This window comes from Cystoisospora suis (assembly GCF_002600585.1).
Source record: "Cystoisospora suis strain Wien I chromosome Unknown contig_643, whole genome shotgun sequence".
NCBI classification, from domain to species: Eukaryota; Apicomplexa; class Conoidasida; order Eucoccidiorida; family Sarcocystidae; genus Cystoisospora; species Cystoisospora suis.
In genome coordinates, this window is record NW_027153444.1 from 1 (window position 1) to 26,481 (window position 26,481).

The 26,481-nt window shown below is 53.9% G+C and overlaps 2 protein-coding genes across 2 annotated transcripts; one reads left to right on the top strand and one right to left on the bottom strand.

Annotated features, from left to right (window-relative positions):
• The first annotated feature begins 64 nt into the window (after positions 1 to 64).
• CSUI_001592 (uncharacterized protein) lies at positions 65 to 3,668 on the top strand. The gene is made up of 5 exons (XM_068061797.1): positions 65 to 750; positions 1,037 to 1,137; positions 1,323 to 1,641; positions 2,174 to 2,631; positions 2,748 to 3,668. The coding sequence occupies exons 1-5, from the start codon at positions 447 to 449 to the stop codon at positions 3,012 to 3,014; spliced, it is 1,449 nt and encodes a 482-aa protein (XP_067926221.1). The 5' UTR covers positions 65 to 446; the 3' UTR covers positions 3,015 to 3,668.
• A 2,309-nt stretch (positions 3,669 to 5,977) lies between these two features.
• Positions 5,978 to 26,224, bottom strand: CSUI_001593 (putative atp-dependent rna helicase spindle-e). Its single transcript, XM_068061798.1, has 13 exons — positions 25,619 to 26,224; positions 25,221 to 25,314; positions 24,519 to 24,668; positions 22,610 to 24,295; positions 21,611 to 21,927; positions 20,129 to 20,219; positions 19,415 to 19,518; positions 18,789 to 18,915; positions 18,286 to 18,495; positions 13,691 to 17,623; positions 10,121 to 13,349; positions 7,287 to 9,325; positions 5,978 to 6,450 (listed from the first exon to the last, which is right to left on the bottom strand). Exons 4-12 carry the CDS (start codon positions 24,213 to 24,215, stop codon positions 7,309 to 7,311), a joined length of 11,634 nt encoding a protein of 3,877 aa, XP_067926222.1. The 5' UTR covers positions 24,216 to 24,295; positions 24,519 to 24,668; positions 25,221 to 25,314; positions 25,619 to 26,224; the 3' UTR covers positions 5,978 to 6,450; positions 7,287 to 7,308.
• Between the last annotated feature and the right edge of the window lie 257 nt (positions 26,225 to 26,481).

Below are 26,481 nucleotides of genomic sequence, written 5' to 3' on the forward strand. Positions count from 1 at the left end.
AACAAGATATTCAGCGCTTCTTGCTTATCTCCTCTGTGTTTTCACACGTCATGGTGTTGGTAATAACCATCCCCGCTCCTCCGGTAACGTGCTTGTGCGCCTCGATACTCAAGAAGCGCTGAATATCTTGTTGCTGAGGCCGTAAGATATCGGTTTTCCTGTTCTGCTCCAGAAGCAGCTTCCGTCACAGTCACTGTTTTGGTAGGAACGGCTCACGGAGGGCGGTATCCCGTCAAGTGCGCAGTCGCTTTGATCCATGGTGCCGAGGGGGGTCGCGAACGGGCAAAACATCGTTCACCGTAGCACCTGCTCTCTTGCATGTTTCTGCAGCCGTTTTACGCGGCACGTATTGCCCCCTCTTCCTGCCCTCCGGTCTTGTCTGGCCTCAGTCACCGTCCGAGACTTGTTCTTTGTCTGCAGGACTGGGCCCTGCGGAGATTCCCGCCATGCTCACGGGTTCGCCCTTCTTCCATGCGGCACCAACGGCGCCTCAGTGTCCGTCGCTTAGTCCGGATGCGCCGACGCTCGCCTGTCTCCAGCCACACATCGAAGCAATGCACATGCGGAAGCTGCTTCTGGAGCAGAACAGGAAAACCGATATCTTACGGCCCCAGCAACAAGATATTCAGCGCTTCATGAGTATTGAGGCGCACAAGCACGTTACCGGAGGAGCGGGGATGGTTCAAAATCGCTTCATCGCGCAGGAGCCGAACATTGGATTCGGTGTCATCACGGTGCCGAACGAGAACGGTATGTGACAGTTGTAGAGCTGATTTGCACGCTTTCGAACAACAGCGCAATTTCCATAGCTATTGGGGTGGTCGGACCGTTCCCAGGTATGTACTGATGTGTATACCGGGACAGTCGGGGCTGGATGAAGATGAGCAGGACCAAGCAGGAAATGCGCTAAGGCCACACCGAGTGCCCACCTCCGTTCTCGGCAGAGTGAGGCAGTGGAGGCCGTCTGGTTCCCGGGTACTTCATTGAGCAGAGCTCTAACAGTGTACTGCCTTCTTACTGTTCTATCTGTGGTCAGCTGCACAGTACAATCATATGATGGAGCAAATGAAGCGGGAGCTGGAGGCGAGCGGGCAGCTCACTACGCCAAACCCATCCGGCATTCTTCTACATGAGAAGGTAAACCGGCTAGGCCAGGGGCCTGTTTTGCTTTCTACGAGCCCTTTGACCCGAGCCTTTGGCATTCCGGCTTCCTTGGAATTTCTGGAGCAGGAGCCAGTCACTACTGGGTCCTGGTACACACTGGACATGCCTCTCTAGATGCAAGGGGTCCGGCTTCGTGCGAATTTGTGTGTTTATCGCAGCTTCAGCAGGAAAGGCAAAGTGGTTTGTCGGAATTCGTGGAGCAGAACAATCGCAATGCAAAGGATGCAATCAACTTGACACGAAGATGGATGGGCCTTCCTCCGCTTGCAGATGACGAAAGGAGAAATGACGAGCCAACTACCGACGCGGGTAGAAAGGATCGTGGCTCAGCGTGTGCTGAGCATGCAGCCTCTCTCGAGGCTTCCACCGGGGACACCCTTGATTCTGCCGGTCAACCCGCTCCTCTGCAGCCAAAACCCGCTGAGCTGGACATCAGCAGTCTCCTTGTCGTTAGCGGGCCGCCGCCTTCAATCCTTCGTCAGGCTGCCAGGGAACATGGGCAAATGCTCCAGTCAGAAATGACGTTGCAAGATCAGCAACGGGAGTTAGAGGCCAAACGAGACAGGCTCCAGGCCGAGCTCTATGCAACTGAATCTCAGCTGCAGCAAGGCAAGTGAACAGTGAGGCTGGTTAGGTCTGTTATTCGAGCAGTTCACGGTTTCCAGCGGGACCCCTTCGGTCAAACCTAATGTCATCTTTCGCCGTGGTGGGATGCGTAACACCTGCTGTGCTACAGCGCCCAGGATTCGATCCTTTTCGTGATCTGAGTGGGGGGCCCCGCTAGCGCATGTCTGCTTGGTTCTTCTGCTTAGAGAAAGTGAGCACGGAGAGTGAGAAAGGTAGCATTTGGGACCATCTGAACCACCACGTGTCTTTTACGTTCGCCGTGTCCTCTCGAAACAACCGGCCAACTTTTTTTGTGGTACCTCCTCGAGGTTTTGCAGGCCTGCGAAGGTGGTACAGATGTGGGGCCCGGTGCTTTGTCTCTGCCACTGACCTGCCTACTCAGGATACCCGGCGCCTGCGTACGGCCAAGGCCCGTACACCGGAGTTGTCGAGGCCAGTAGCTTCTCGGCCAATACAAGCGCGCCACAACAGGAAGCTGATGAGCAGTTTCAATTGCAACGTCTGGTTGAAGTGCAGAATCAGAAAATAAGCTATCTGGAGCAGCTGCTTGAACAGAAGAAGGCTGAGTATTATTCTGGTTTCGGCTCCTCTGTTCCAGAAAGCTTCCCCTACGGAAGCGGGACCAGTTTGCCGTTTGCCTCAACTGCACACGAGCTTGCACTGTCCGACTCAGACGTTCAGTCGGGACCGTCATCGGCTTGGGAGCAACCGGAATCGACTGCAAAGGCGCCTTCGAAGCTGGAACGGCAGCGAGAGTTCAAAAAGCAGCAGAAAAAAGTAGAAGCGAAAACATCAAGCCGGCTGGCCAGCCACGAGAGCTCACACTCCCAGGGAAGTAAGGTAGGTGTTTGTTTCTCAGCTTCTGCTGCATATTTGGTATTCTCGTGGGGGCGTCTCATTTCAGCAGCGCCTGTGTCGGACTGATCTCGCTGTCGCTTCGCTGCTTTTGTGTGCAGGAGGCCGACCTCGATGAGGCACTCAGACGATTTGTTAGTGCCCGGGCGGCGCTGCCTGTTGAGCGCTGCCTCCGTCGGGTTCAGCGGGGGGTGTATTTTCTGGGAAATGTCAAGATGCTAGCGAAGCGAGGTCAGAATGGAAACATCTTATGCATGGCTCAACATGCCGTCGGTAACAGCAAAGTGGCTGTCGGAGAACTCGGAAAGAAATTTGTCAGTTTGGAGCGCTTCTGGGCACACTTTTGCAAGCACTTGGAGACCGCGTAGCTGGGCGGAAAAACAGCACAGCGCAGAGGTCAGGAAGTCATCTGCCCGAGGAGTGTGCGTCAATGGAGGCCAACATACAGGCGTCCGGCTACTGAGCTTGTACTTCACCTGGGTTTTTCCTGTTGAATTCATTTCTTTCGGCGTTGCTTCAGAGTACTGCATTCCAGTCAGCTGAAGGGATTTGTCTGCTGCCGGGTTTCGCTTGAAAGACCTCAGCTTCGATGCTGTCTTGCGCGCGGCCTCATGCTCCTGACTAGCAGATCCTCTATACAAAGCGGCAATGTTGTTTGGAGGGTTCACTTTCGTGTTTTTATCCCTACCAGTATTACCTAGGAACTAAGACTGTTTCGTTTGCCAAAGGTGGGGGCAGTTGTCTCCGACTGACTACTGTGCCCCGCCGTCGTTTTTTCGTTAGTCGGTTTCAGTGTTGTTTCCCCCCTCGAAATCCGGCCCCACTTCCGCTGTATCTCGTTGACTGGTGGATTCCAGATTTTTTTGGCTCCGCGCTCTCCGCCGATGACAGTAGGAATCTTGCTTGGTTCGGTTCAACTCTAGCCACAGCTGCAGCACCCATTCGAAGTGTTGTACATCTGTAGTTGCGTCAGCGTTTTTTTCGGGCTCTTTTTCGTTGTACTGTCTTTTTCGCGCGAGTTCCTGATTTTTTGAAGTATTTGGATGCCCGGTGTCGTGCGTGGTGTCGGCGCCATTTGTCCTTGAAACTCGGGAACAGCCAGAGAAGAACGCGTGACGGGGAAAGCACTTGGTCCGAACTATCGGACTAAACGGACTTTCCCAGGTGGCGTACTTCCTGCGTCACCGACAATGGGGATAAGTACTGCTCTCGTTGCCACCTGAGGCCACTACCAAGAGTAAGCAATTTCAGTGGGCTGCACGCGCCGGTGTGCCGGTGAAGACGTCCGGCCTGAGACCGCCACTCGACCACAACTGGGTTTGGTACTCCCTCTCTTTTCGGACAGAAGCGCCTTCAGTCGAATGATTATGCCATAAACTGCGCCCCCGCGTCCGCTGTTAGAGAGCGTGTGACGCTGATGTACCGTATATCTTCAGATACAGTTGCCGAACGTAAACCCTGAACGCTGGCGATAGTGAGCTCCGATCCAGTTCAGCCGGGCGACTGGCAGTAAGCCGGCGCTGCTCGAACGCGCTACCCGCAACCAACCCAGTAACGTTCCCGCGAGTCACCATACATCCTTTTTCTTCATAAAAATACAGATTTTTTTGTGCGTGAGGATTCTTCTGAGCGACATTTGCGCCCACAATGACTGTTTCTCTTTCATCACGCCAAAGGTCGGGGGGTTCGTCATTCCGACCAGATTCGCCTTCGCTGTCGCCAATGCTGCTGCGCAGTCTTTCGGACCCTGAACGCGCCGAGCCGGCGTGCAACCAGGTAAGTAGCATCTTCGGTTGCCCGGCAAGCTTCCGGCCCTTCATAGATGCTCGCGCGAAACCTGCATCTTGCGCACTTCCTTGTACAGGTCTCGACTACTGACGAATGCTTCCACAAAAGACGGCTCACCCGCGGCGTTCTCCGGAAGCATGACAACGCCTCACACTGCAGTCCGAAAACGGGATGCGACTCAGTAGATAACTTTATTTCGGCTTGGCCTGCTTTCTTTTGTTATCCGTTCACCAGTAGCAAATCCCATGCAAACCTACACGATACCAGGGATTCTTGTCCTGCTGCATTCCCCGAAACGGACCACACCGAGAATCGTTCAGCCAAAGCGCCAGCGAAGGAACGGCTTTGTACTCTACGGGCGCGGGCGCACGAGGGAGACACCACGCCAACATTTGACGACGAAACCCGGTTGGCTACTCCCACGTCAGCAGCAGCTTCGCCTGCGCCACAGTGCGGCTTGAAAGGTGGCATTGTAGCTACTTCAGTGAGTCGTGCACCCCCGAAGTGCCCTGCTGGAAGCTCATCGAACGTGTTCTGGGAGTGCGAGCGCTGTCGCGGGGAGAGAGGACCATCACTCAAGGTATGTCTCGCCGAACCAACTGAGACAGTTCCTGGTACCTCGGAGACAGGGAAGCGCCTCGGCTTGTAGGTTGTCTTGCAGAACACGCAGCATGACCCTAGAGCGCTGCTCTTTGTTCTGCTTGTGCCGCAGCAACTGCCTTGGCCGTCCTTCGCGGCGATTATGTCGTGGTACAGCGAAGCCTCCAAACGCCTAGCCTCGAGCGAGAAGTTTTTTAGTTGCCGTTGCGGCCGGAACCATCACTCCTCAGGTCGAGTAACGGCTTCATTGCTCGTTGACTGGGAGAAGAGCCTCCTACGTGAGTTGTCGGAGCAGCATGTTATACCTGCCAGAAGTTTCAAGAACACGAAACTCCGGCTCATACGTGATTTGCCTCCGGATCACACTCGGATCCGCAAATACAGTTTTTTACGCAAGAGTCAGACCGACTCTAGCTCCGACACACGTATGCTACAGATGCCTGTGTGCCGGCATCACACCAGTTTAACCGCTTTCCGGGAGTCCGCTGCAGAGGCCATGGACAGCGAAACTAATCTTGTCTTCAACAGCGGAGCACAGTGGAGAATACTATGTCCGGTCTGTGGTGTCAGACAAATTGTTGGCGCTCCATTACTTTGCAGTCTATGGTGAAGTAGCGGCAGACTGCAACCTTTTACTTGAGACGCCAGACAAAATAATGTCTGCTCTCCCTAGAAAAAAAAAAAATTGTCGGAGGTCCGGCGGAAGTTCTCGCTTCGAGCAACCCAAACTGGTGACCTTCAGCGGGTCTGACCAGACTGCCGTCCCGGCCCTTTTTCGGTCCATCTTAACCTGAACTCGGCAGATGTTTCGGCTGCAACCGGTATTGCTACTACGCATTCTGGCGGTAGCCCCGGCAGCGAAGAGTGCTTGTGGGTTCTCGTCAGTTTTCTGGGTTTCTGGTGACTAGAGCCGCGTAAGCAACCCACAAGATTGCTAGCGGCACGGGTCACATTCAAAAAGAAGAATGAGCGCTCAGCGGTGGTCTCTACGCAGTAATACAAACTTCATTTTCCAACTGCATTTTCTTGGGGAGGAGAGCGGGAGCTGATATGCCTCTTACCACCCGTTGTCCCCGCCCTCTAGAACGGAGCAAAATCGATACTATTTCGCCGAGACAATGCTCCGGTTCAGGATCCGGGGACAGTCGATGACCCGCGCAGGCGAACACTCAGACACATCTCATCGCTCAAGGAAAAGGCGGTGATGAATAAGAATACAAGTTTCCAGTTGTGCATCAGGTCCGGTGTACATGACCAGTGACTAGTAGAAGCCAGTTTGTTCCCTGCGGGACGAATGTAAGGACAGCCGGGCGGCAGTCCGAGTATGCTTCTAGGACTTCTCACTCCGGGCCAGAAACTAAATGATCGGGTGCGGCCAGGGAGAGAACGTATTTCTTTGGATACCGGAGAGGGAACCTGAGCAAAAGAATTTGCGACAGGCCTTGCTCTAGTCAGTCACGGCCGCCTTTCTTCAAGAAAAATTGAAAGCGAAATGCCGCACCGTCCAAGTAAACAGGAGAACCTTCAGGACACGACAGAGGTGGGACACGTTCTGGGAAACTACTCGAGTGCTAATTATCCCGTCCATCGCACAGCTCCGTGCGACAGCGTTTCCTACTTGCTAGAGACCGCACTTTTTCGCGGAGCGACAGAAAGAAAACCAACCCGAAGGGGACGGAGTCCAGACCGCAGGATCAAGTTGAGTCTTTTCTCCACACACCTTCTGGGCGTCCGTAAAGCTACGTTCGAGTCGAAGAATCCTCACAGACCTTCTTGCCAAAATGCTTAACTAATTTGTTACAAACTAATTAAACAAAACTAAGATGAGGCGTGCCACCAAATCATCCTCGTTCGGGATTCCCGCTAGATCTCTTACGTATCGGCTCACTGCCCATCACCGCGGACCCGTCTCCCAAGCAGGATCCGATAAGCTTCTGAAGTGCCGCAGTTGATCCTACCTTGTGACTGAGACACACTGAGTGATGACGGTGTACCTCGCCGCAGCTGCCGCCGCACCGCAGGTGATTCTCTCCCAAGAAGACCCGCAGACTGCAAACTCTTGTTGGCACGGGAGGTGTCTCGGCCAACTTTCGCCAAACTGTCTGATACGTAGAACCGGAGAACACAGAGTTCTGCTCTGCTCTGCGTCTCCTCTCAAGGCTTGTGTGGCAGAAAACGCTTGGAGCGCTGCGATGGTATTACGCATCAAGAGCTTTACGCGTCGCTTTTGCTGTGTTAATTTTCTTCCTTACCAGCGTTTTTCTGTCTGACCCATCAGGGTGGGGGTTCATTGAACCAGTATCCGTCTTCTCCCACATCAACATCAATCACCTGCTGCACTCCGGAGGCGGTCATGTTGACACCAGCTCGTCCTCCCCACCTGCCCCTGCACTCCCTTCGACTAGAGACTTCGAAGGCGACCGCTTGCTCAGGGTGACGGCTTTCGACTTTACTTTTAGCTGACTTGGTCTCCTCTTCACCGGGTAAACTCCAGGAACTAATAATCGCCTGCTGTTTCTTCGATTGTAATTCAGATCCAGAAGCACACTTCTGTTCCACTTTTGCTCGGCCGTCAGGCCATGGCCGCTTTCTGCTAAAACAATTCGTTACAAAGCTTGGAGCCACTTCTGCAACCCCACTTTCATCTTGCCACCCCGCACACAACTCCCCTCGAAGCTGGCTCGGTGATGCTGGGTGCAAGTTGTCGCCGCCTCCTGTCTCCGTTGCGCCGCCATCTCCCTGTCCGAGTTGCTGCTCCTCAAGGGGGTCCACGGCGGGGTCCGCATCGCTCTTGGAAATGCCCCAAAGCGTACTACAGCTTCTACCATGAGTTTGTTGAAGAACCGCCTGACGATCGCGTGCGGAATGGAGGCCCGGCGAGGGGTATCTGTTGAGTGAACCTCCTGAGGAAGCGTGGCGCCATCTGAACATACGCGATACGCCATTCCAGTCACATGAAGAGCTGCTCCACGTAGGGGATTGGTCGTTTTCCTCGACTTTTCCTCTCCTGTCTTGTTCGACCACGCCCAAGACAAGTTCATTAGTCAATGCCAGAGCACACCTCATGCACAACGTTTCTTCCGTTCGCACCTCTTCTTCATCGGATGTCTGGTTTTCATTCTCATTGGAGGATGAACGAAAGTGGTGGCTGTCGTCTTGTCTCGGTTTAGCCCGTCCATGTGATTTTTTTTGCTTTAGCCCAGGACCTGACGAGCGACCCCCGGGATCATTCCCACCGCAAACGTGGCAGTTCGTTTGCTGTTCTGTGCTCACATCCAAGTAGGTGGCGACAGTTCCGTTATCCGGAGGAGAGGCGCATATATCAGGCGTGACTATGGCCATCAGCCTTCCCAACAACGACTTTGTTTTTTCCCGTACCACTTCACGAGGAACAAGATTCGGCATCTCGCGATCACTCGGATTGCCTGAACTATAACGAGGCGGCGGTGTTTTGAACTCTGTTTTTCCTGAGCTCTTGTCTCCCGCCATAAAAGGTGTGAAAGAACCGTGGCCGTCCCGGAGTCCTGAGAAGTTTTTCTCTTCCATGTCGAGCTGTCGCTCCACGGTGGATACAGCGTGCTCCCCTTGAGAACTGCTGTCCCGAGATTTATGTACAGTATACATACGGTACTCCTGCAGTCCTGTTCTCTGTTGCAACCTGTGAAGGGCCAGTACCCGCAGCAGGAGAGGTTCCAGCCGTCGTGCCTCCCGGGCCAGATCGGATGCAGATCTTTTCCTGGTAGAGAAGCATGAAGCGAAGACCTTGCCGAAATCCATCCGGAACTGCGAAACTCGGTGGCTTGCCTCTGCTTCATGTTGGACCTTTTCACGATACAGGCACGCAAAAAGGACTCGTTGACAGGTTCTCAATCTCAGTGCTTTCTGTCCGGCTTTTACTACCTCTCTGTCGATCTTTGCCTCCTTCGCGCACAAAAGTCGGACAACATGCAGAAAAATTCTTCTCTGTTCTCCCGAAAGATTGTCTTCCTCGCCTCTTTCGTCTCCCCACGAGGAAAAGGCACAACGGGGTTGTCCTTGAAGCTGAGTAAGAAATGAAGATGAGGGCACCGCCCCATCTTGCGCTGAGATAGAGGCATCTTCACCGCTGTAACAGAAGGGGATTGACTGGTCTCGTAAGGACACAAGACAGAGGGAGGTGCTCCCGTTCGCGCTTGCATCCCACGGAGACGGACTGAGGAAATAACTTCCCGTCAAAAAAGCGAGAGCACTGCTGATCGCGACGTTGCTGGTCACTTCATCCGTTTTCGGGGCACAGCGGATATAGACACACCTGGCAAGAAGGCCCACACGGACAGGCAGACACTTGGGAACTCAATTCTCTCTTCTTGTCGACATGGCGCGCACCGAATAACTAACTAACCTCAGTCAGCCGGGAAGTGATCCTGCTATACCCAGTGAGTTTGAAAAAGAGTTCCCTATCTACTGCGAAGAGGGCCCGTTCCAGGACCAAGCCCCCCTCAGTCCGCCCGACATTTCCACAGCAGCAAAACGGTACACATACAGGAGAAACAAGCGGGCACCGCTCGGCTGATGTCTCGTGGCGGAGAGAACGGGAACTTGCCCTGAGCCAGGGACGGACAAGAACTTGAGGTTTCGGTGTAGATTTCGCCTTTCTGGACTTGGCATAACGTTGTGTAGTTGGTAGGAGCGTACATTCCTAAGGATAGCTACGGTTCCCTTCGGACACCTTCGCAAGCACAGAGGAACAGAGCCCGCCGGAGGAACAGACTCGCTTTGATTTTTCGTCCCGGGGGGTCTTTCGGGCTGTGAACACTACGCTTCTCTGATGGAACCACCGCGCTGCAGAACTGCTGCCACAGGAAACCGTGTCCCCACCTATACACGCAGTCACTCAACATCAGCGAAACTCTGAATAACACTCTAGCAACCAAGGACTTTTCCTGAGAGCAACACCTCCTAACACATCTTTGTGAACCTGTCAAGGCTGTGTCATGCTAAGCACTTGCCCTCCCACTACGGCGTTCCAACGCAGCCTAGGCAAATCCAACCACCCACTACAGTCAACCGATCCGTACTAAACAACAAAATCTCCTGGTGTCCTCACCTGCCATAGAAGTGAATGCCGACAAGGTGTGGTCTTTGTTTGTGACCACAAGCGACCCAGCCGAGTTGATCATTCCCGAGAGCTAAAGCTCTCTTCACCTCGTACAAGGCTTCGAAGTGACTGAGGGCGAACGCAAAGGCCGATGGTCTCCATACGCATGTGCGGCGCAGTTCATCAATAACCGTGGCCAGAAGATCAAGCTTCTCTTCGTATATGACCGTTCCGGACCGACAAAAAGAACCGGAAGACGACACAAAGCCTGTCTTTGACCTTCTGTCTCCCTCTGTTGACTGGGCTCCCGTGTGTTCACTACACAATGGTAAAAGCCGGACGGGCCAAAACTCCATTCGCTCAGCTCTTTGCGATGAAAAGGATTGCCGTCCACGGGCTGGATCTTCGCTAGAAGACACAGGGTTGAAGTAAGGTGGGTCCCTTTTTGTGCTGTAACTAACATCACCAGGTATTCTGTCATTGTTGTCGCGCACTGCCTTATCCCGCAAGCTCCTGGAAATGGACGACCGCCCCCAGGAGCTTCTATCTGACACAGTCGGTTGGGCTGACCCCCGCATGTCGCGGGGGTCTACCCAAACCTCAATGAGGGGTGCTGGAGTGAGAGGACAGCTACTATTGTCCAACCGTGAGCGGCTTCCAATGCCGCAAATCTCCTCCTGTACCACCTCTCCTTTCCCGTGCGGAGAGTCGTTCATCAGTTGAGCTCTTGCGCGCGGCGCGGCTTCATAAGAGGTGGGACATCCGTGACTTCGAGATTGACAAGACTCCGAAGACCCTGTAGGGTTCCACCCCCGAGTGAATTTTGTCGGACTGCAGGGAGAAGCCGCGGAACAGTTGTTGGAGCGACCTTTCCAAATATGATGGGGATCGGAAGACATGCTTGGCCTGCCGCTTGGTGCAGCTGGAAAGCTCACATTCTTCACATCCGACCCAAACACCGGCGGTTTCCGTCCTGCTGCTACATCGTCTCTGCCTCGCAGCAGAGCTTCTGCAAGGCCAGCTGAGGTCACCGCTTTCAACACATCGACCAAGCCATGTCCGACACGGCAGTCGGGGGCTCCCGCACTGCTTATAAGACTGGCTCCTAGTGTACTCGTCGCTACCTCTTTCGGAGAGAGCTGCCCACGGGGCCCGAACAAAACGCCGTTACTCTTTGCCTTGTGTGACAAGAAAACGGAGATCGCACGGAGGACCTCAACATCAAAGTCGCCGGAGTACTTCCTGCAGATTCCGAAGAAAAATGCCGGGTCAAGAGAGCCGTTGTATGTTGGACTCGCTTTAGCACGGCTCGACTCCTCGGTGAAATGTCCTGACGAACGTTCAGTTCGTGCACGAAATTGAAACTGTGCTTTGTTTTTCCCTGGTGCCAATGCCGGGTTCCTACCTTGCTCGCCCGCGGTCAAAGGCACTGCTCCCGCGTGTGCAGGAGAGGTGACGGGTAGCCAAGCAGGGGAGAATACGAGAAGAAGATCACGGAAGACCGCGAGAGGAAACCGACAGTGAGGTTGACCGCACAGCATAAGGTTCTCCCGGAAAGGGAGAACAAGCAGACTATCAACGTCAGCAAGAAGAAAAGCGGGCAGAGGAGGAGACGACGATATCACAAGAGAAGACTCGGGACACACACCGTCAGCTGGACCCTTCTCGGATCGAGCAGAGCCACCAGGCGACGACGCCACAGGAGAATGACGAAGATCGCGAAGAGGCGACAGAAGAGGCGCACAATGCCCCGTAGAGCGCGGGAATGATGAAGATAGCGGAAGTGGGGCTGCGAGACAGGACGTCAGGAGAGCGATCTCCACAGGATCGTTCAACCGGAGGAGCTGGGTGTAACTACTCCACAAACGGTGCGCGAGAACTTTCGGCGAAGATGACGGTGCGGCTTCCAACTCACTTACCGCAAGCGCGGACTCACAAGAGGGCAGTGGTGTATCTTCCTCGGCTTCACAGATTAAAGTGAGAGCTGACGCTTCATCCAAGCTTGATTCGATGTCGAAGCAAAAAACGGAGCCTACGTCTTTTCGGTTCGCTCCTCTTTCTGCCTTCCTTGGTTCGTGCCTGGCGCTCTTCGCCCAGTCAAGCGCCTGCCAGCCCACACCTCCACCGTTCGCTCTTTGAGTGAATGTTTTCCTACCGCACTTTCCGGGCGCCAATTTTGTCGCTGATTCTTCATCCAGTTCCTCATTGCTCGGTATATTACGTCTTCTCAATGCGCAGCACCTCCGTCGCTTCTCTTCTCTTTGTGGCCCCGCTAACGCATCTAGCAGGCTTCCACTATCCTCCAGATCTCTACACTCGCCTGCGTCATTGGTCGTTTCTTTCCCTCTCCTTGAGCTTGATCTTCGTCTCCTTGGCAACAGCAGAAACCCCAGGAAACACTCCACCTTCCGTTGCCAGGTCTTCACCGTCTCGCGAGACGGAAGGCGGGCATTATCAGTATGCTTTCGGAGCGAGTGTCCCGACGGCGAGCACGTCAACATGCTGAGCACCGCCGAGCCGGAGAGGCATTGCCTGACTGCGCGTATACACCGAATATCCTCTCGATACCAGGCATGCGTCGGTGACAGGACAAAATCCCCCCCTCCTGCAACCGAAACTATGAACGCAGAGGCTGGAACTTCATCTTCTTGTATGTCAGCACGTTTCATATGTTTTCCTCTGAACGGCTTCTCCGTCCCGCCTTCTGGAAAATTTGCGGCCCAACTGCTTCCTGGCCCCCTCCCGGCCTTGGCATTCCCCCCGCTATCCCAACTCCACGCCTCATCGTTCCGGCTCGCTACTTTGTCTTGAGGAACTCCTCCTTGCTCCTTCGTCGGCCTAAAAGACGTGTCCTTTTCCTGCCACTCCTGTTTCTCCCCGTTTCTTCTCCGTCCAGAGCACTGCCCCGCTGAAGCCCCTGTACGGGATATAAAGCAGACTATCACAGTCCGGGCAAACAGAAGAAGAAACAGTTCTTGAAAGTGACTTACAGGTGGCAGGAGAGAAGCTGCCACAATTTCCCTTTTGAGAGGAGGCGATCCACATGGCCAGTCACCGGCCCCAAGCGACGCCAGAGAAGCAGATGAAGTGCCGGTCCCTTCTTCATCCCGGCATCCGCCACGCTCACAATCTGCTGCCGCGAGCCCGCTGCGAAAGCTCTCCGCGGTTCCGGAGGCCGACCCACCCCATTCGGCAATCCGCAGAAGAGGCAGCTGCCTTCGACTGGAAGCGAAATGGTCTGCCACAGGCACGCAGAAGGTAAGCACGACACAACGGGGAGATTTCCGGAGCAGCAGTACGGACACAAAACGCTTCGCGATGTGCAACAACTCACCAGACTTACTGTAGAGGTATGCAACGGCTACGTCTCGTAAGCCTCCTCCTGGAAGCTGCACAGCTTTCACGTTTGCGACATCACGTCAGTTATCGGTCCACAGAGTTACCCACTGACACATATGTTTACCTGTGAAAAGGGCAAGTGGAAGGTGGCCGCGCACGACGGAGAAAACACGGAAATCTACACAGATACGACATATACAGACCAATTCGAAATGTGGACGCAGGCCTTTGACTTCCTACCAGAGTCACTTGAGGGTTGTCTGGGGTAGCACCCAGCGGCGCCTGAAAGAACCGAGGATGCACCCACCAGGGCCTGGTCTGTCCACCCCGCGTCGAGTCCTCCACTCATCCAATCTTCTGTCGTCACGAATTCTTCTTGATTGCTTCCTGAGGCTTTCTCCCCTGTGCAGGTAATACCGCCGCTGCGGGTATACTCATATCGTTCAGGCTGTCTGTCTCCATCGAGAGAAATTTCCTCTTTTGCTGCCGAAACATCTCCTTTGCCTGCAGATGTCGCTGCCGGGGCACCACCAGAGGCGGCATCCTCGGAGCGGCGCCCTGCTGTGACAAAGAGTGGACGAACCAATTCAAGCGCAGCGCTCCATGGAGGCGAGCCCGCAAGGCGCATCTCGTCCTGGGCCAACCTCGAGAACTCCAGAAATCGTGACAGCTGTTCCTCGTTCCCTTCTGCAACACAGACCAAGCCATTTAAGCGATGTTTCCGCATCCATACAAGTTCCTCTTGTTTCTCCCGGCTGGCAAATCGAAGTAAGAACGCACGTGAAGGCATTGCTCGTGACTGCAACGCCATATATTCTTCAAACTGCCTATCACAAGTGCCACGTCCGGAAGCGGCGGCAGCTGCCCGAGCCGCAGATGCTCCTTCGCCTTTTCCCCACTGCTGCGAACATTCCTCTGCGAAAAAACTGTCTGGATGGTCAGGAACCACGGTGCCATCTGGAAAAACGCCTCCATCGCTCTCTCCACTTTGTGGGCCCCTGCGACATCGGCCTCCTCGTCTCCACTGTTGCTGTTTCCGGCGCTCTTTGACAAAATCGCGCCTCTCAACCTGACACAGACCAGACAGGTCTCGAAGCCTCGCGTAAGGGGGGCTGGGACTCCGGAAACCAGCAAGGCGTTCAGCCTCCGAGCTAACTAAAGATCCTTGGACGCTAGGGGACGACATCTGGTTTCCCACCGAGTCGTTGCCGCTGGTGATCACTTCTCCCCTGAGCTGAGGGTGTGAGGAGGCGGGTGCCTGTGGACTCGGTGGCGTCAAACCACTTCTTCCGTCTGTAGTGCCATGCCCGCTCTGCGCTGCTACGCACAAAGAAACAGATGAAGACGGCTGTGCCTGCCGGTGTTCATCATTTCTTGAGACGCCGCTGGTCGGTCGCAGATGTCTACCTCCGGATCCTGGCCGGTGAGATGGTTCAGTGAATGTGTGGGACAAGCCGTGCTGTGACCATCCAGAAGTCTTCACAGAAGACGAACTGCCCTGTCCCCCCCGTCCGTGCGCGGGGCGCTGGTGCTGATCTGCGAAGCCGAGGGAAGCCGCTGGTGAGAAAAAGGGAGCTATAGAGGAAACGCCAAACATCTGGGGGGACGAAGACGTTGGATGACAGGCTCTCCACGTCGTGGACTGAAGTGAAGACACACTACCGGCTCCGCACAGCGAGAAGGAGTCCAGACTCTGGGTAGTGGACACCCAGAGCGAAGCGTTATTTGTCTGTTGGTAACAGGACGAGTTAGAGAGCTCTCCAAGAGCACTTGTCAGCAATGCGCTGTCGAGGCTGGAGTGCCCGAGATGCTGAGAAGCAAAAGTTCTCTGATCAGGAGGCCCGGAGAAAGAGTGACTAAATGAACTTCCCCCCTGAGAAGGCGCGTAGCATCCGCCACACGGACTGCACTGCTGCCCCGGATCTCCTCTTCCCCAAGTCTGCGAGCAGGCCATTCCAAACTGAGGCGGCCTTGGGGGGACCGTATGATCGAGAGAGAGAGACCCGCTGTTAGGTATATCACGGGACTGCTGCCAGCAGCATGGTATGATGGCGTCTGCCGCGTTTGACAAATGTGTTTTTGCGTTCGTCGAGCCTGCGAAAGGGTGAGACCAAGAACCACAGTGAGAAGCGTTGTGCGAGTCCTGTAGGCCGCCAGCCCACTGAGACTGAGAGGGGTGGATGGCTGATGTAGAGCGTTGAACGGGATCACTTCCAGCTCCACAGGAAGTCCCCTCCACCGAACCTTTTCTCCATTGCTTTTCACGTTCGGCGAGCCACGTGTCAGCTGAGGCTTGCTGGTCGTGGCAGCTGCTGATTCCTCCTTGACCCGGTGCGAAACCATATACTCCAGGCTCCTTCGCGAACGGACGTTGTTCCCAGCCCTGCTGTTGGGAACTACGAAAATACTCGGGAGTCCCTCTCTCTTCACAGGCGCCGCCGGTTTGCGAATCAGCTGAGGAGTTTGGCCGCACCTCGGCAGCCTCTGATGAGACCCATTTTCTGGGAAACGGTTGTTTCTCAGTGGCCGCCAGAGGACGACTGTCCTGCAACACATCTCCACAATCGAAACCCTGCACTCTTTCAGTCTCCTCTTCCTCGTCTCTCCGTACAAGAAAGGCTGTCAGGAGAGTCTCAATCTGTCTGAGCTCGGATGCAGAACCCGCCGGAGACCCCGAGAGCGGGAAGGTCGCGGAGACAGCCATAAGGCGTGAAAGGTCGAGGCTTTTGAGAAGTGGCATGCAAGCAAAGACTGCGGGACAAAAGGCAGAGCAAACGCGTAAGAGAGTTGCCTCCCACTTCTCCTGCAAGCTGAAGGAAGAAGCTGGAAATGTTAACCGTCCCTCCCTGCAAGTGAACAGGTTTACAAGGGCTTCAGCTGCTGCTAAAGAGCTTTCTTTTGCCTCCTCCGTCTTCCTAACACTCGGCACCATAGAACTCGTACTATTACCACTCTTACAATCTTCGCTCAAGTGCACGTCCGTTGGAGCCCTTTCGAACTCATCAGCCCTCACCGTCCTTGACGGCTGTCCAAAAAGGAGGCTGCTACCTGTCTGTGTCGCGGTACTTCCGGATATTTCACGTTCGGTACGGCGGCCCTCGGCGTGTAAGTCTGGGTGTCCCCCATCCGGCTCCGCAGTATCTGTGGGTACTTGTGCTACTTTGGGAATTTCAGAGGAGAAAACATCGCAAGCTGCCAGGAGACTTTCTACTTCCTCCATCGCCACTATTCTCCCTAACTTTGTCTCTCTCTCACGAGCAGGAACGTAGCAACTGGTAAAAGCTTCTCCTAACAGTCCTTCGGTCCCCGGTACTTCTTCAACAAAGGAACATCCAAACGGTGCAAATCCCCCAGCCAGCGCGAGTTGGACACGCCAGACCCAGCTGCGGAGAGACAAGCACTGAGACGACGCAACAGACGAAGAGGGCGCAGAGAGAACGGAAGGGCCCACAACTTCGGCGGAACCTTGTGCAACACCTGCTACGTCACGCGAGCCTGGGTGCCTATCTAAAGTACTTCCTGCCACGCAGACTGGCGGACGAGTGGACGTCAGACCGTAGTCCTGAGACAGTCCGGGTATAACCACAATCTCGTTCTTAACAAGTGTGAATTCCGGAGAACGCATTTCCTCTGGCTCTATCCCGAGCCTCTTGAGACGTCGCTGCAGTCCGTGGAGCATCTGAGCTGCGTCTCTAACTTCTTCGATGCGCAGTCCCAAAGCTTCGCAGACGTCGTTGACTTGACGGGAAGAAGAGAAGGGAGAAGTCTTCTTGAGTCTCCGACATCCTGGACCTTCCGCAGCACTTTCGCAGGCTTGTCCTTCAGGAATGCCTGGCTGCAGAGCAGAAAGTCCAAACGCTCGCTCGAGTTCAATGAAAGTTATGATTTCCGCAGATACATCACACGGGATGCGGGCACCCCACACATCTTCATGGTTGCCTGGAAAACTCTCTTGTTCTGCCGTATTTTCACTCTTCGAAAAAGAAGAAATAGGACCTGGAAAACGCTGCGACTGGTGAAAAGAAGGGCGAGAAAAAGTAGAGTAAAGAAGACGACGAAAAGACAAGGGGCCTCGGGATGCAGCCATTTTCGACCGTCGGGACTTGATGAACTGAAAGACGTCACAGCTCAAGCGGGAGGCCGATGAGTTTCCCTTACGACCTTGCGGTAAATCTGAGGAGGAGACAAAGAAAAACAGTTACACAAGCTTCTTCACCTAGTCTCCCTTCTGAAGCTCAAGGCGCTCTCACTGTCCAGCGCTCCTTCCAGCCCTACTCCTACAACTGCAGTCAGTCAGCAGATACATTATTCTAGATCGGCTACGTCAGCGAAAAAAGGACGAGGGACGGAGCGGAGGTCAGGGTGAGAGACACACCAAAGAAAGAGTCGAACACCGGGCCGCACCACCTTTTTTCGACTGAACTCGTAGAAGCCACGCAGTCTGCGCACGCGATCAAAACGCTCTCAGAACTCAAGGGTAACAAGAGAGGTTCACGCATCGATCCAGCAAGCAATGCACGATAGCAGAGAAACCGCAAGCGGGAAATGAAGAGAGAAGCGAGACCGAACATTACTTCGAAGATGGCGCTGCGTTGAAAACACGGGACACACAGATTGAAGTACAAAAAGCACCAATGAAGCCTCCCTTCCTCAAACACTTCTCATCCCGTCAATTGGGGGGAATGCCTGTGGGTTCATTTGCCTCTATAATTTCACCGATGCTACAGCATGACGATGCTACTTGTACGCAAAGGGCGCTTCTTTTAGTTGTTACTAGACAGATACACATGATCTGCCTGGGTGACAAGAGACGCTGCTATGCTGGGAGGGCCCACCAGCTAAGAGAAAAAGAGATGCGCGCCCAGACGCGAAGATGGCGGCAGCTCGTAGAACACCGTCAAGAACTCCGAGGAGGCGTGCGATAATCAAAGCTTTGACAAGCCACGAAGGCAAAGGAAGATCACAACAGATTCTGCCGAGCTGGGTAAGAGAAATTTCAAAAGCGCATCCTGGATTGTTGTTGTTCTCGACGCATGTGACAGCACCTGTACATCAATCACATCACAAACGTCAACATAATACATAAACAGGGCTTCGGGTGAAAACAAGGAAGAAAAAAAGAGCTCTACAGACTCTACTGGTTATGGAATGAACTTTCCACGGCTCGCAATGTCTTCTGCTGGGTGTGTCTGCGTCGCTTGTCGTGACTAAGACGAGAAAGCGATGGGCGGCAGGCTTGAAGGAATGCCATAGAGCGACATACACGTGATACATCTACATGTCTCCTCCTTTCAGTGATTTGAGTGCACCGTGTGCCCCGCAGATGGAGTGGTATTACCTCTCGCGTGTAAGACGGATATGGCATGAGAGATATCCTTCGACCGCGGAGAATCGAGAGTCTGAGAGAGAATGAAAGGAAGGTCCGAGCTGCAGAAGGGGAAGGCAGCTAAAATATCCAAAATGACCTATACACAGGAAACATGAAACCCGGGCAGACGAGCAGGGAGAAAAAGAACTATTATCTGCTTTTCGTCATCGGCGCGGCTACACCCCCGCGCCGAAAGACGACGTAGCAGGTATCTACTGAGTGGATTGACATTGAATGGCGGAGAGCCACGACAACCTGGTCGCCGCTGTGTGAACCTCTAGTTGCCTCTCATCATGGAGTCGGGGAAGAAGGAGCGGAAGAGACTGTGTGTGAACAATGAAGACCAGAAACACAGTTTTAGCCGCTCTGTCCACTCGCAGAGATGCCCCAGGACTCCTACAGTCTATGACGAAAAAATACACTCGAAGCGAACAACATCAGATGGGCTGAGTATCACTCTGTCTCTTTCAACACAAACAAGCGGACTGCGGTACAGTGAGTGGGGTTGCAAACAAAAAGACAGATAAATACAAGAAGTACAGCCACACTGGGCGCTACATTGTTCAGGCGGTTCCGCTCCCTCATCGTCATCTTACATCTTCCAAAGGGGACCGGAAAATCTCCGGAAGATCTGCTACGGGCAGTAAGTCCCATAACCGCTGCGGGATGAGACGACACACTAAGCCCTCGCGAGTACGCCCTGAAGCAGCAGGCGGAGTACAGCAACCGCAGACACAAATGCTATAACGACGCATTGAAAGGACACGGGAATTCAGGCACAAGCAGTTGCTTCTATTCTGAATACTGCATATGAGAAACAACTGATATTCTGTTATTGTTAGCAAGACCCTCGTCTAAACTATGCACTGCCAAGTTCTAGGGCCACCCATCACCTCACAACTGAAAGAAGATATCGTCACAAGCGTCATACCTCCCTGTCAACACTTGTTGTCTTCTCTCAGACCCCGGAGAAAAACCGGTCACACGGCAGAAGCCTCCCGTCCGCCGAACCGACTGTCCAGAATGCAGGAGAGCTACACGAGTGGCACACGGCACAAAACTCAAGAATGGAAGGTGAGCGTCGCTCAAGTATAAGGAAATCAAGGAAACACCGAATAGAGAAGTTAGGGCTCTCCGGGAGCGCTTCTTGCCAGAAGACCAGGAAACTTCACCCTGGTTCTAACACGACGCAGTGTACCCACGACGTAAAACCAAACGCTTAAATAGAGCCAGGGAAAAGCGGAATGCAGGAAAGTGAGAGTGTGAGAGGCGGTAGACGACAAAATTAACGAAGAAAAAGCAACAATCACCTGTGCGGCCCTTTCGCTGTATCAGGGAGACCCGCGAGGCCCACTGCAGTCTCAGAAGTTTCGTCGAAGTCGCCGGATGGACGTAGCAGGCCTGAGGCCATAAGCAAGCGCATCAAAGGAGAAAGGAGTCTTAGGCCGTCGACCAGAATGGCATGCTCGTACACGTTATTTTCGAGAAACTGTGAAATGTACGAGTGACTTTCGTTTGATTCGCTGCACCCGCTCCTCACGGGCCATCTTGTGAAGCCAACACATATATGTGCATAATATAGGAGTAGACGTATATTCATGTATACACGTGCCTGGCATATATATACTTATATACGACGTGGAAAACCGGTGCTCACAATTCTTCCCTCGGTTGTTCAGGAACGAAGCAGCCAATCCCCGTCTTGTTTGGTTGACCCATACTTTACTAAGGGGGGAAGACCTTCCGTCAGAAAAGCACCACACACGCGAAGCTGCCTGCACACGAGCGTGGGAAAAGAAAATATGCCAGCCCGCCCCCCAGCCGGAGTCATACCCGTTCTAGATGCTATTTGATACAGAGCGGCCCTAGATCTACAAAGGAAACCCGACGTCTGCGCTGCAAGACGGCACTAATAAGCTAATACGCTGTCGTCCGAGCAGATTTTTAAATGGGTCCTTAAAGTCTAAAACTACGCTTCTCTATCTCCAGATCTCTCCAACACCTACACAACCGTACCGAGCGGAGCCACGGTACCCCAGACTCTAAGATACTACAGAAGATCCTGCAGGGGGAAAAACACGACGACTCTTTAACACACGAGCGAGCGAACAGTCCTCCCTCTCCTTCCGGAGACTCCACAGAGGCCCGGACGTTTCCTTCCTTGCAGAGGGACTCATTCCCAATACTCAGTAACACGGCACACACGCTAGCAGTCAGATGATTACAAAGGCCAGACGCTCGCATGCAGTCCGACTGTATCCCGAACAAAAGGAGTTTGAAATGAGAAAGGTGATTACAGATGCAGAGCAGTATGCCGACCCTAACAACACAGTCCAGCAGATGTCCTGCTCAACACGCGCTTTGCATTCCTGAAAACTGAGTAAAGTCGACGACACCTGTAGGCGATGCCAAAAAAAAACGAGCCTCCACGCTCACGAGCAAAACACTTGGGAAAGGATGGCCTTCGCACATGGGAAGCGCACATTAAGCCATTAAGTGTGCCGGCACAGGTGCAAACACTACCGGGCCGTCCAGAAACCCGCATCCCCTAGCATGTCACCAGATAATACACAGAACCGAACTGACGTATTCGGGAGAGAAGCGAGTGCAACAGCGCGCTCAAGGCGCAGCTACGTTTCTCGGATCAACCGGTAATGTATGAAAGACCCCAAACTGAACCGACCCTGCCTGCTACGGTTGGCTAGTCGCGGGCGGAAGAGCAGGGAGAAAGACAGACACACGCGCATCCGACCCAAGGGGGACTATGCGAAGACAGAATAACTGAAGCTCACCTTACGCAGACAAAAGTCCACGACCAGGAAGACCTCGGGAACCGTCAGACTGCTTTCAGCTACATCCGTGCAAAGAACGACTTTCGTGAGGGACCTCCCGGAGTTTCCCGTATCCGAAAGTCCGCCACCGTCTCCGTGGCGCCATGCCAGTCTCTGAGCACTCCCACGCTGAAAGACGTTACCCGGAGAGCTCTCTGTTCTCATGGCTTCCTGAAAGGAACGCCTGGGAGCGTCCCTGTGCAACTCCACGATATACAGACCATGAGAACTCCGAAATGGGTACAAGGCGTCATGCATGCGGCGGATTTCCGCTTTTCCTGGGACACATGCAACAGTGGATGAAACAAGGGAGTTAAGGCATGAAGTAGTTTCAGGCACCGACGTTCACCACGTGAGTGCTCCGCACAGAAAGAGATTTCAGGGCATGGCACTGAAGCAGGCGACTTCCACCGGAGGCAGTCCCGGTGGCTGCGGGGGCGCCAAATAAACTCGCAAGAACGTTGGAACCCCACAGGTAGCAGCCGACAGGCTCGTGCGCGCTGTTGGCGGGAGGGTCTTCTCATTTTCATCTTTTCCATCCTTGTAAGCGTGCGCAAGTGAAAGGGGTTCTGCGCGATCCTTGTAACTTGCAAAGAGGAGCGAGCCTCAACGCGCTGGTCTTTGTCGTACTTCGCCTGTTGGACCGACTTGGAGGGGCTAGTCATTCTGACAACGTATACTCTTCACCTCACCTGCATGCGACGGAGGTCGGTGATTGCAAAGAAGAACGACTAACCAGGTTTTTCTTCGACCGGGAGAGCCGGCGATAGATGAGGCCGGGCCAGCGGGAACGGATAATGAAAGATCACATGGTTCATTCACTGTCATGGAAGCAGCTTCCTTTGCACCTTGTACGACATGGCCCCACCAAGGCTACAAGCATACGTGGGCAGACCAACAAAGACAGAAGTGTTTTCCCGTAACCCCACGTCTCCGGGGATCCCCGAACTGCCGGCCTACCCGGAAGGAAGACGAGGACAGCGCCGGAAACTCTGTCGCCTCGTTCTGTTTCTCCTCGAGGGGCGCCTAGAACTGACAATTGTGATTGCCGTCCTTTATATCTTCCTGTAGGTGGTTTTCGCGCGTGTGACAACCTCTCCTTCACTGTGGTGATCAGCCGGGCGGCGACATCGTACAGATCCACCATACTGCCATCTTGTCCTGCAAAAGACAGGCTGCCTCCGCGACCCCCTCCGCCTAGCGACGGAGGCGCACCCTCGGCAAAGAAGCTTCTTGTAAGTTCACGAATGCGAGACTCTGTAGAGTGGCGATCCGACCCTCCGGAGTTGCCTCGCTGAGTATTCTTTTTGTCGGGCTTCACTGCAACTAGTGAACGTGAATGGCACTCTGCACCGGCTTCGAACTTCTCCGCTTTGAGTGGTTTGCATCTCTCTGCTGGAAGGCCTAGGAAACTCAAAAGACCTCCCGTCAGAACCACACCGTTGTCCTCACTCTTCACACATAGGCTTCCATAGCCGAAGGGACTCCCACCAAGATCCTCAGCTTTGCAGGGAGACTGAACCTGGCGTCCCTGTCCTGCTTCAGCTGGTGGAGTGCGCATCACAAGACGAAGGATGTCTTCTAGATAGGCCTCATGGACAGGGTATAGCAGCCCGCTGCTTACCTCCAGATGGCCGGCTAAACACGGCGAGCTACAGTGGGCCGCAGAAGCTGGAAAGGAGTCGGCGGGTGCACAAGGACCAGATGAATAATCAGAGGTACAACCCGAAGCCGACCAAGCTAGCCTCGAAGCACTCTCGCCGTCTTGTTTGCTATCAACCTCGACACCTGAGAGCCGCTTGTGTGAACCGTGGCGATCTCCCCGCTTTACCCCGCAGTCAGTCTCCCACTCTCTGTTGTCTATTCCTTTCCACCGCCTGTACTCGACCAGAAGATCTGCAAGGGCCGAAGGAGAAAAGTAACGTGCAAATGTTTCAGTTACCACGGTGGCCGACATGACACACACCCGGAATCGAATCAGTCTCTCCCTGCCTTCTGCGTAGCTGGCCAAAGAGCAAGAAAGAGGATGACGTTCTTCGGTCACGCGGGTTTGCTCTCGCACCAGCCCCTCATCAGCAAGCAAGCCCTTGCCAAGAGCATAGGGAGCTAGTTGGAGAACTAAGAGGAACTTGAGGAAAAGGAGGGACAGGTCGCCATCCACGGACCGTTCGTGTACCTCATCCACGACGACAAAATCGAAGGGGAAGGCGTCGCTAGACTCAAGTGCAGCAGTGTTTCCTCTTTCACTCCTTCCGCCACTCGCTACCATCTCTATTTCACGCACGAGAATGTCAAAATCCATCGACAAACTCTCCAGCCGAAGGCTGTCGGTGGTTCCTTGTCCACCCTCCTCGTTGGGTTTTTCTGCTCCTCTTCCTCCTTCATCGTGTAGCCAGCCTCCGCCCCTGTGCACCGGTACCGAAGGAGAGGGGACTGGAGAACAGCTTGTATTCCCTGGACTTTCAGAGCTCTTTGGCTCCTGGTCCGACTTTCTTCGCAGATCTGCTTCGCCTGCTCTCTGGGAAAACAATCTCCGTAAAGCTTGGCCAAGATAGCGACGAAGCATGCCAGTCGTCACAAAAAGGAGGCGAGTCTCTGTTGACCGAACGGCTGCCTCGTGCCCAATATGATAGCCTACTGTGGATCCTGCGTGAACGGAGAACAAAACACAACGAGAACAAGTTTCGGCTTCGGACATTAATGGTAGGCAGTTATCACTGCAGGCAAACAAATGCTGTGATGGAAACGCCACAACCACTATTCCACACCGGGAGACGAGCACATCAGGATGGCGCATGGTTGGCAAACCGAAGAGGCCCTACTCGTATGAGTACAGTCTGGGGGGACCCAGATTGTGCATGTCGCTCACCCACAGGACCTTTCCCGAGAAGTTCCGAAACCCGCTGAGCTGCCGCAACAGCAGCAATGCGTCGGGGCTGAGCGACGAGAATGCGAGCCTGGGGATACTGAAGAAGAAGAAGGAGGGGAATGATGGTTGTCTTCCCAACACCAGTACTGCCTGAAGAAGAAGAAAAGAAGGGACCGACAAACCCCCCATCCGGTTCACAACCACCGAAAGGCAAAAGTCGGAACTGCAGGCGCGCGTACCTTCGTGATTGAGCAGCGAAGGAAGAAGAAACACGACGACATACGAGAACATCGAAGAGCAGCAAACGACTTGGTGGATGTGGAGTATTCAGAAGGCTCCGAGGGAGAAACGCCCGTTCTCTTCCCGTGGCACTTGGGAGGGGGACAGTGAACAGCGGCACAGGTTCCAAACCAGAAGGGACAATTCCAAAGGACATTAGGAAAGAGACGCGGGAGTTCCCTCACGACTGACAACAGCCGCGGGGACGCGCGCAGGAGGCCAGCAACTAGTAGCGACACACAGAGAGACGTGTGTATTCGACGAACTTAGAGAAAAAAAAACACGGGCACACTTAGCTCACTGTGGGAAATCGGAGATATACACGACAGAAGCACACCTGCGTTTACAGGCGTGCTGGCATTTACGCGAGACACATGTCTGAACTTGACGGCTAGATGCCTGCGCTGGCTGGAGAGTACATACCAATAAAAGACCGCTGTGCATGTGGGGAAGGACACCGTATTCAGCTCCATACTCCTGCGCTCATGCGTCGTGCGGTACTCTTTTCTTGGCTAGCCTGCAATAACCCAAAACGGCGAGAAGACGTGTACCTCGACGAATATGCCTTTGTCGGTACCCACGGCCTTTCTGTCTTCCGACCTCTCCGCAGTCACGAAGCTCGATTCATATGTGTAGTGTGCAGGTCACTGCAGAAAGCAACAGGATTGGCTTCCCCCACCGAGGCACGCACGTGCATACGTACGTATGGACTGCTGGCGCAGACACGGAGATAAGGCGTACAAACGTGCACACACATACTCAGTCCATGGAAACCCTTGAGTTCCTTTGCTTCGTTTAGACACTGGCCCGAACTCTCGCACCTGTGATAACGGAGACGAGGTTGGAATGAAGAAGACGAAGAATTTCAGCCCCTCGTTGGTGAGCGGGCAGACTGCCGTTCGCGATGCAGGCTTCAACTTCAGGTGTCAGCGGAAAAGAACAGGAAGCAAGATGCTTCACGGACGCCCTCTGGTCTGCCCTCCATCCTTGATATTCGGCTTCACTCGGAGCATCCTACATGAAAGACCGGCAGAAGAAGTCGGCCGACGGAAACTATCCCACCGTCCTCAGTAGCACAGAAGGGAAGGCGCAATGCTTAGTACAGACGAAGTAGACTCCGCCTGACAATAGCCAACTTTTAGGCCATCCTACTGCGAAAGCTGGGCAACTCTCCAACCAGCCTCCTGAGTAACTTCCTTGTCTTTCACAGTGCGGATGGCCCGACATGGCAAACACTGTGTTCACGGTAGTAGCCTGCAGACTCCCACGTATACGGGCAATGCATGCAATTACAACAGCACACAGGCTCAGCAATGGCTACGACAGCTATACACGCACACCGGGAATGCTCTTTTCTTTATGGAGTCATCTTCCCCAGTTGCTATACTAGGCCTACGTTACATCTAAGCAAAAACGAGATAGATATGTGTACAGAAATGTATTTTTTTCAGCATGGAAAGCCGACGAAATATCTGCGTATAGACACGTAAACTCACTGAGCTCCAGACAGAGAAGCACACATATACGGATACCTGAAATACCTTACAGCGGAGCGAGACTGCATTCCTAAATACGTATACTCGCACGTCCCGAAGTGCTCGAAGAAGCAAACATGATCTCGTGTGGCGCAGTGGCAGCGGGTTCAACAGGAAAGCCGATGCCAAGAACCCGAGGGCCCCATCCC

Bases quoted from the DNA above. Each gene is read 5' to 3' on its own strand.
- CSUI_001592 (XM_068061797.1), top strand. From the start codon at position 447: ATGCTCACGGGTTCGCCCTTCTTCCATGCGGCACCAACGGCGCCTCAG. The intron at 1,642-2,173 runs GTCAGGCTGCCA...CTGCCTACTCAG, and splicing joins GCCGCCGCCTTCAATCCTTC to GATACCCGGCGCCTGCGTAC. The intron at 2,632-2,747 runs GTAGGTGTTTGT...TTTTGTGTGCAG, and splicing joins CACACTCCCAGGGAAGTAAG to GAGGCCGACCTCGATGAGGC.
- CSUI_001593 (XM_068061798.1), bottom strand. From the start codon at position 24,215: ATGCTTCGTCGCTATCTTGGCCAAGCTTTACGGAGATTGTTTTCCCAG. The intron at 21,928-22,609 runs GTAGGCCGGCAG...CATGTGTCCCAG, and splicing joins TGTCCTCGTCTTCCTTCCGG to GAAAAGCGGAAATCCGCCGC. The intron at 13,350-13,690 runs GTAGGAAGTCAA...TGCCTGTGGCAG, and splicing joins ACAACCCTCAAGTGACTCTG to ACCATTTCGCTTCCAGTCGA.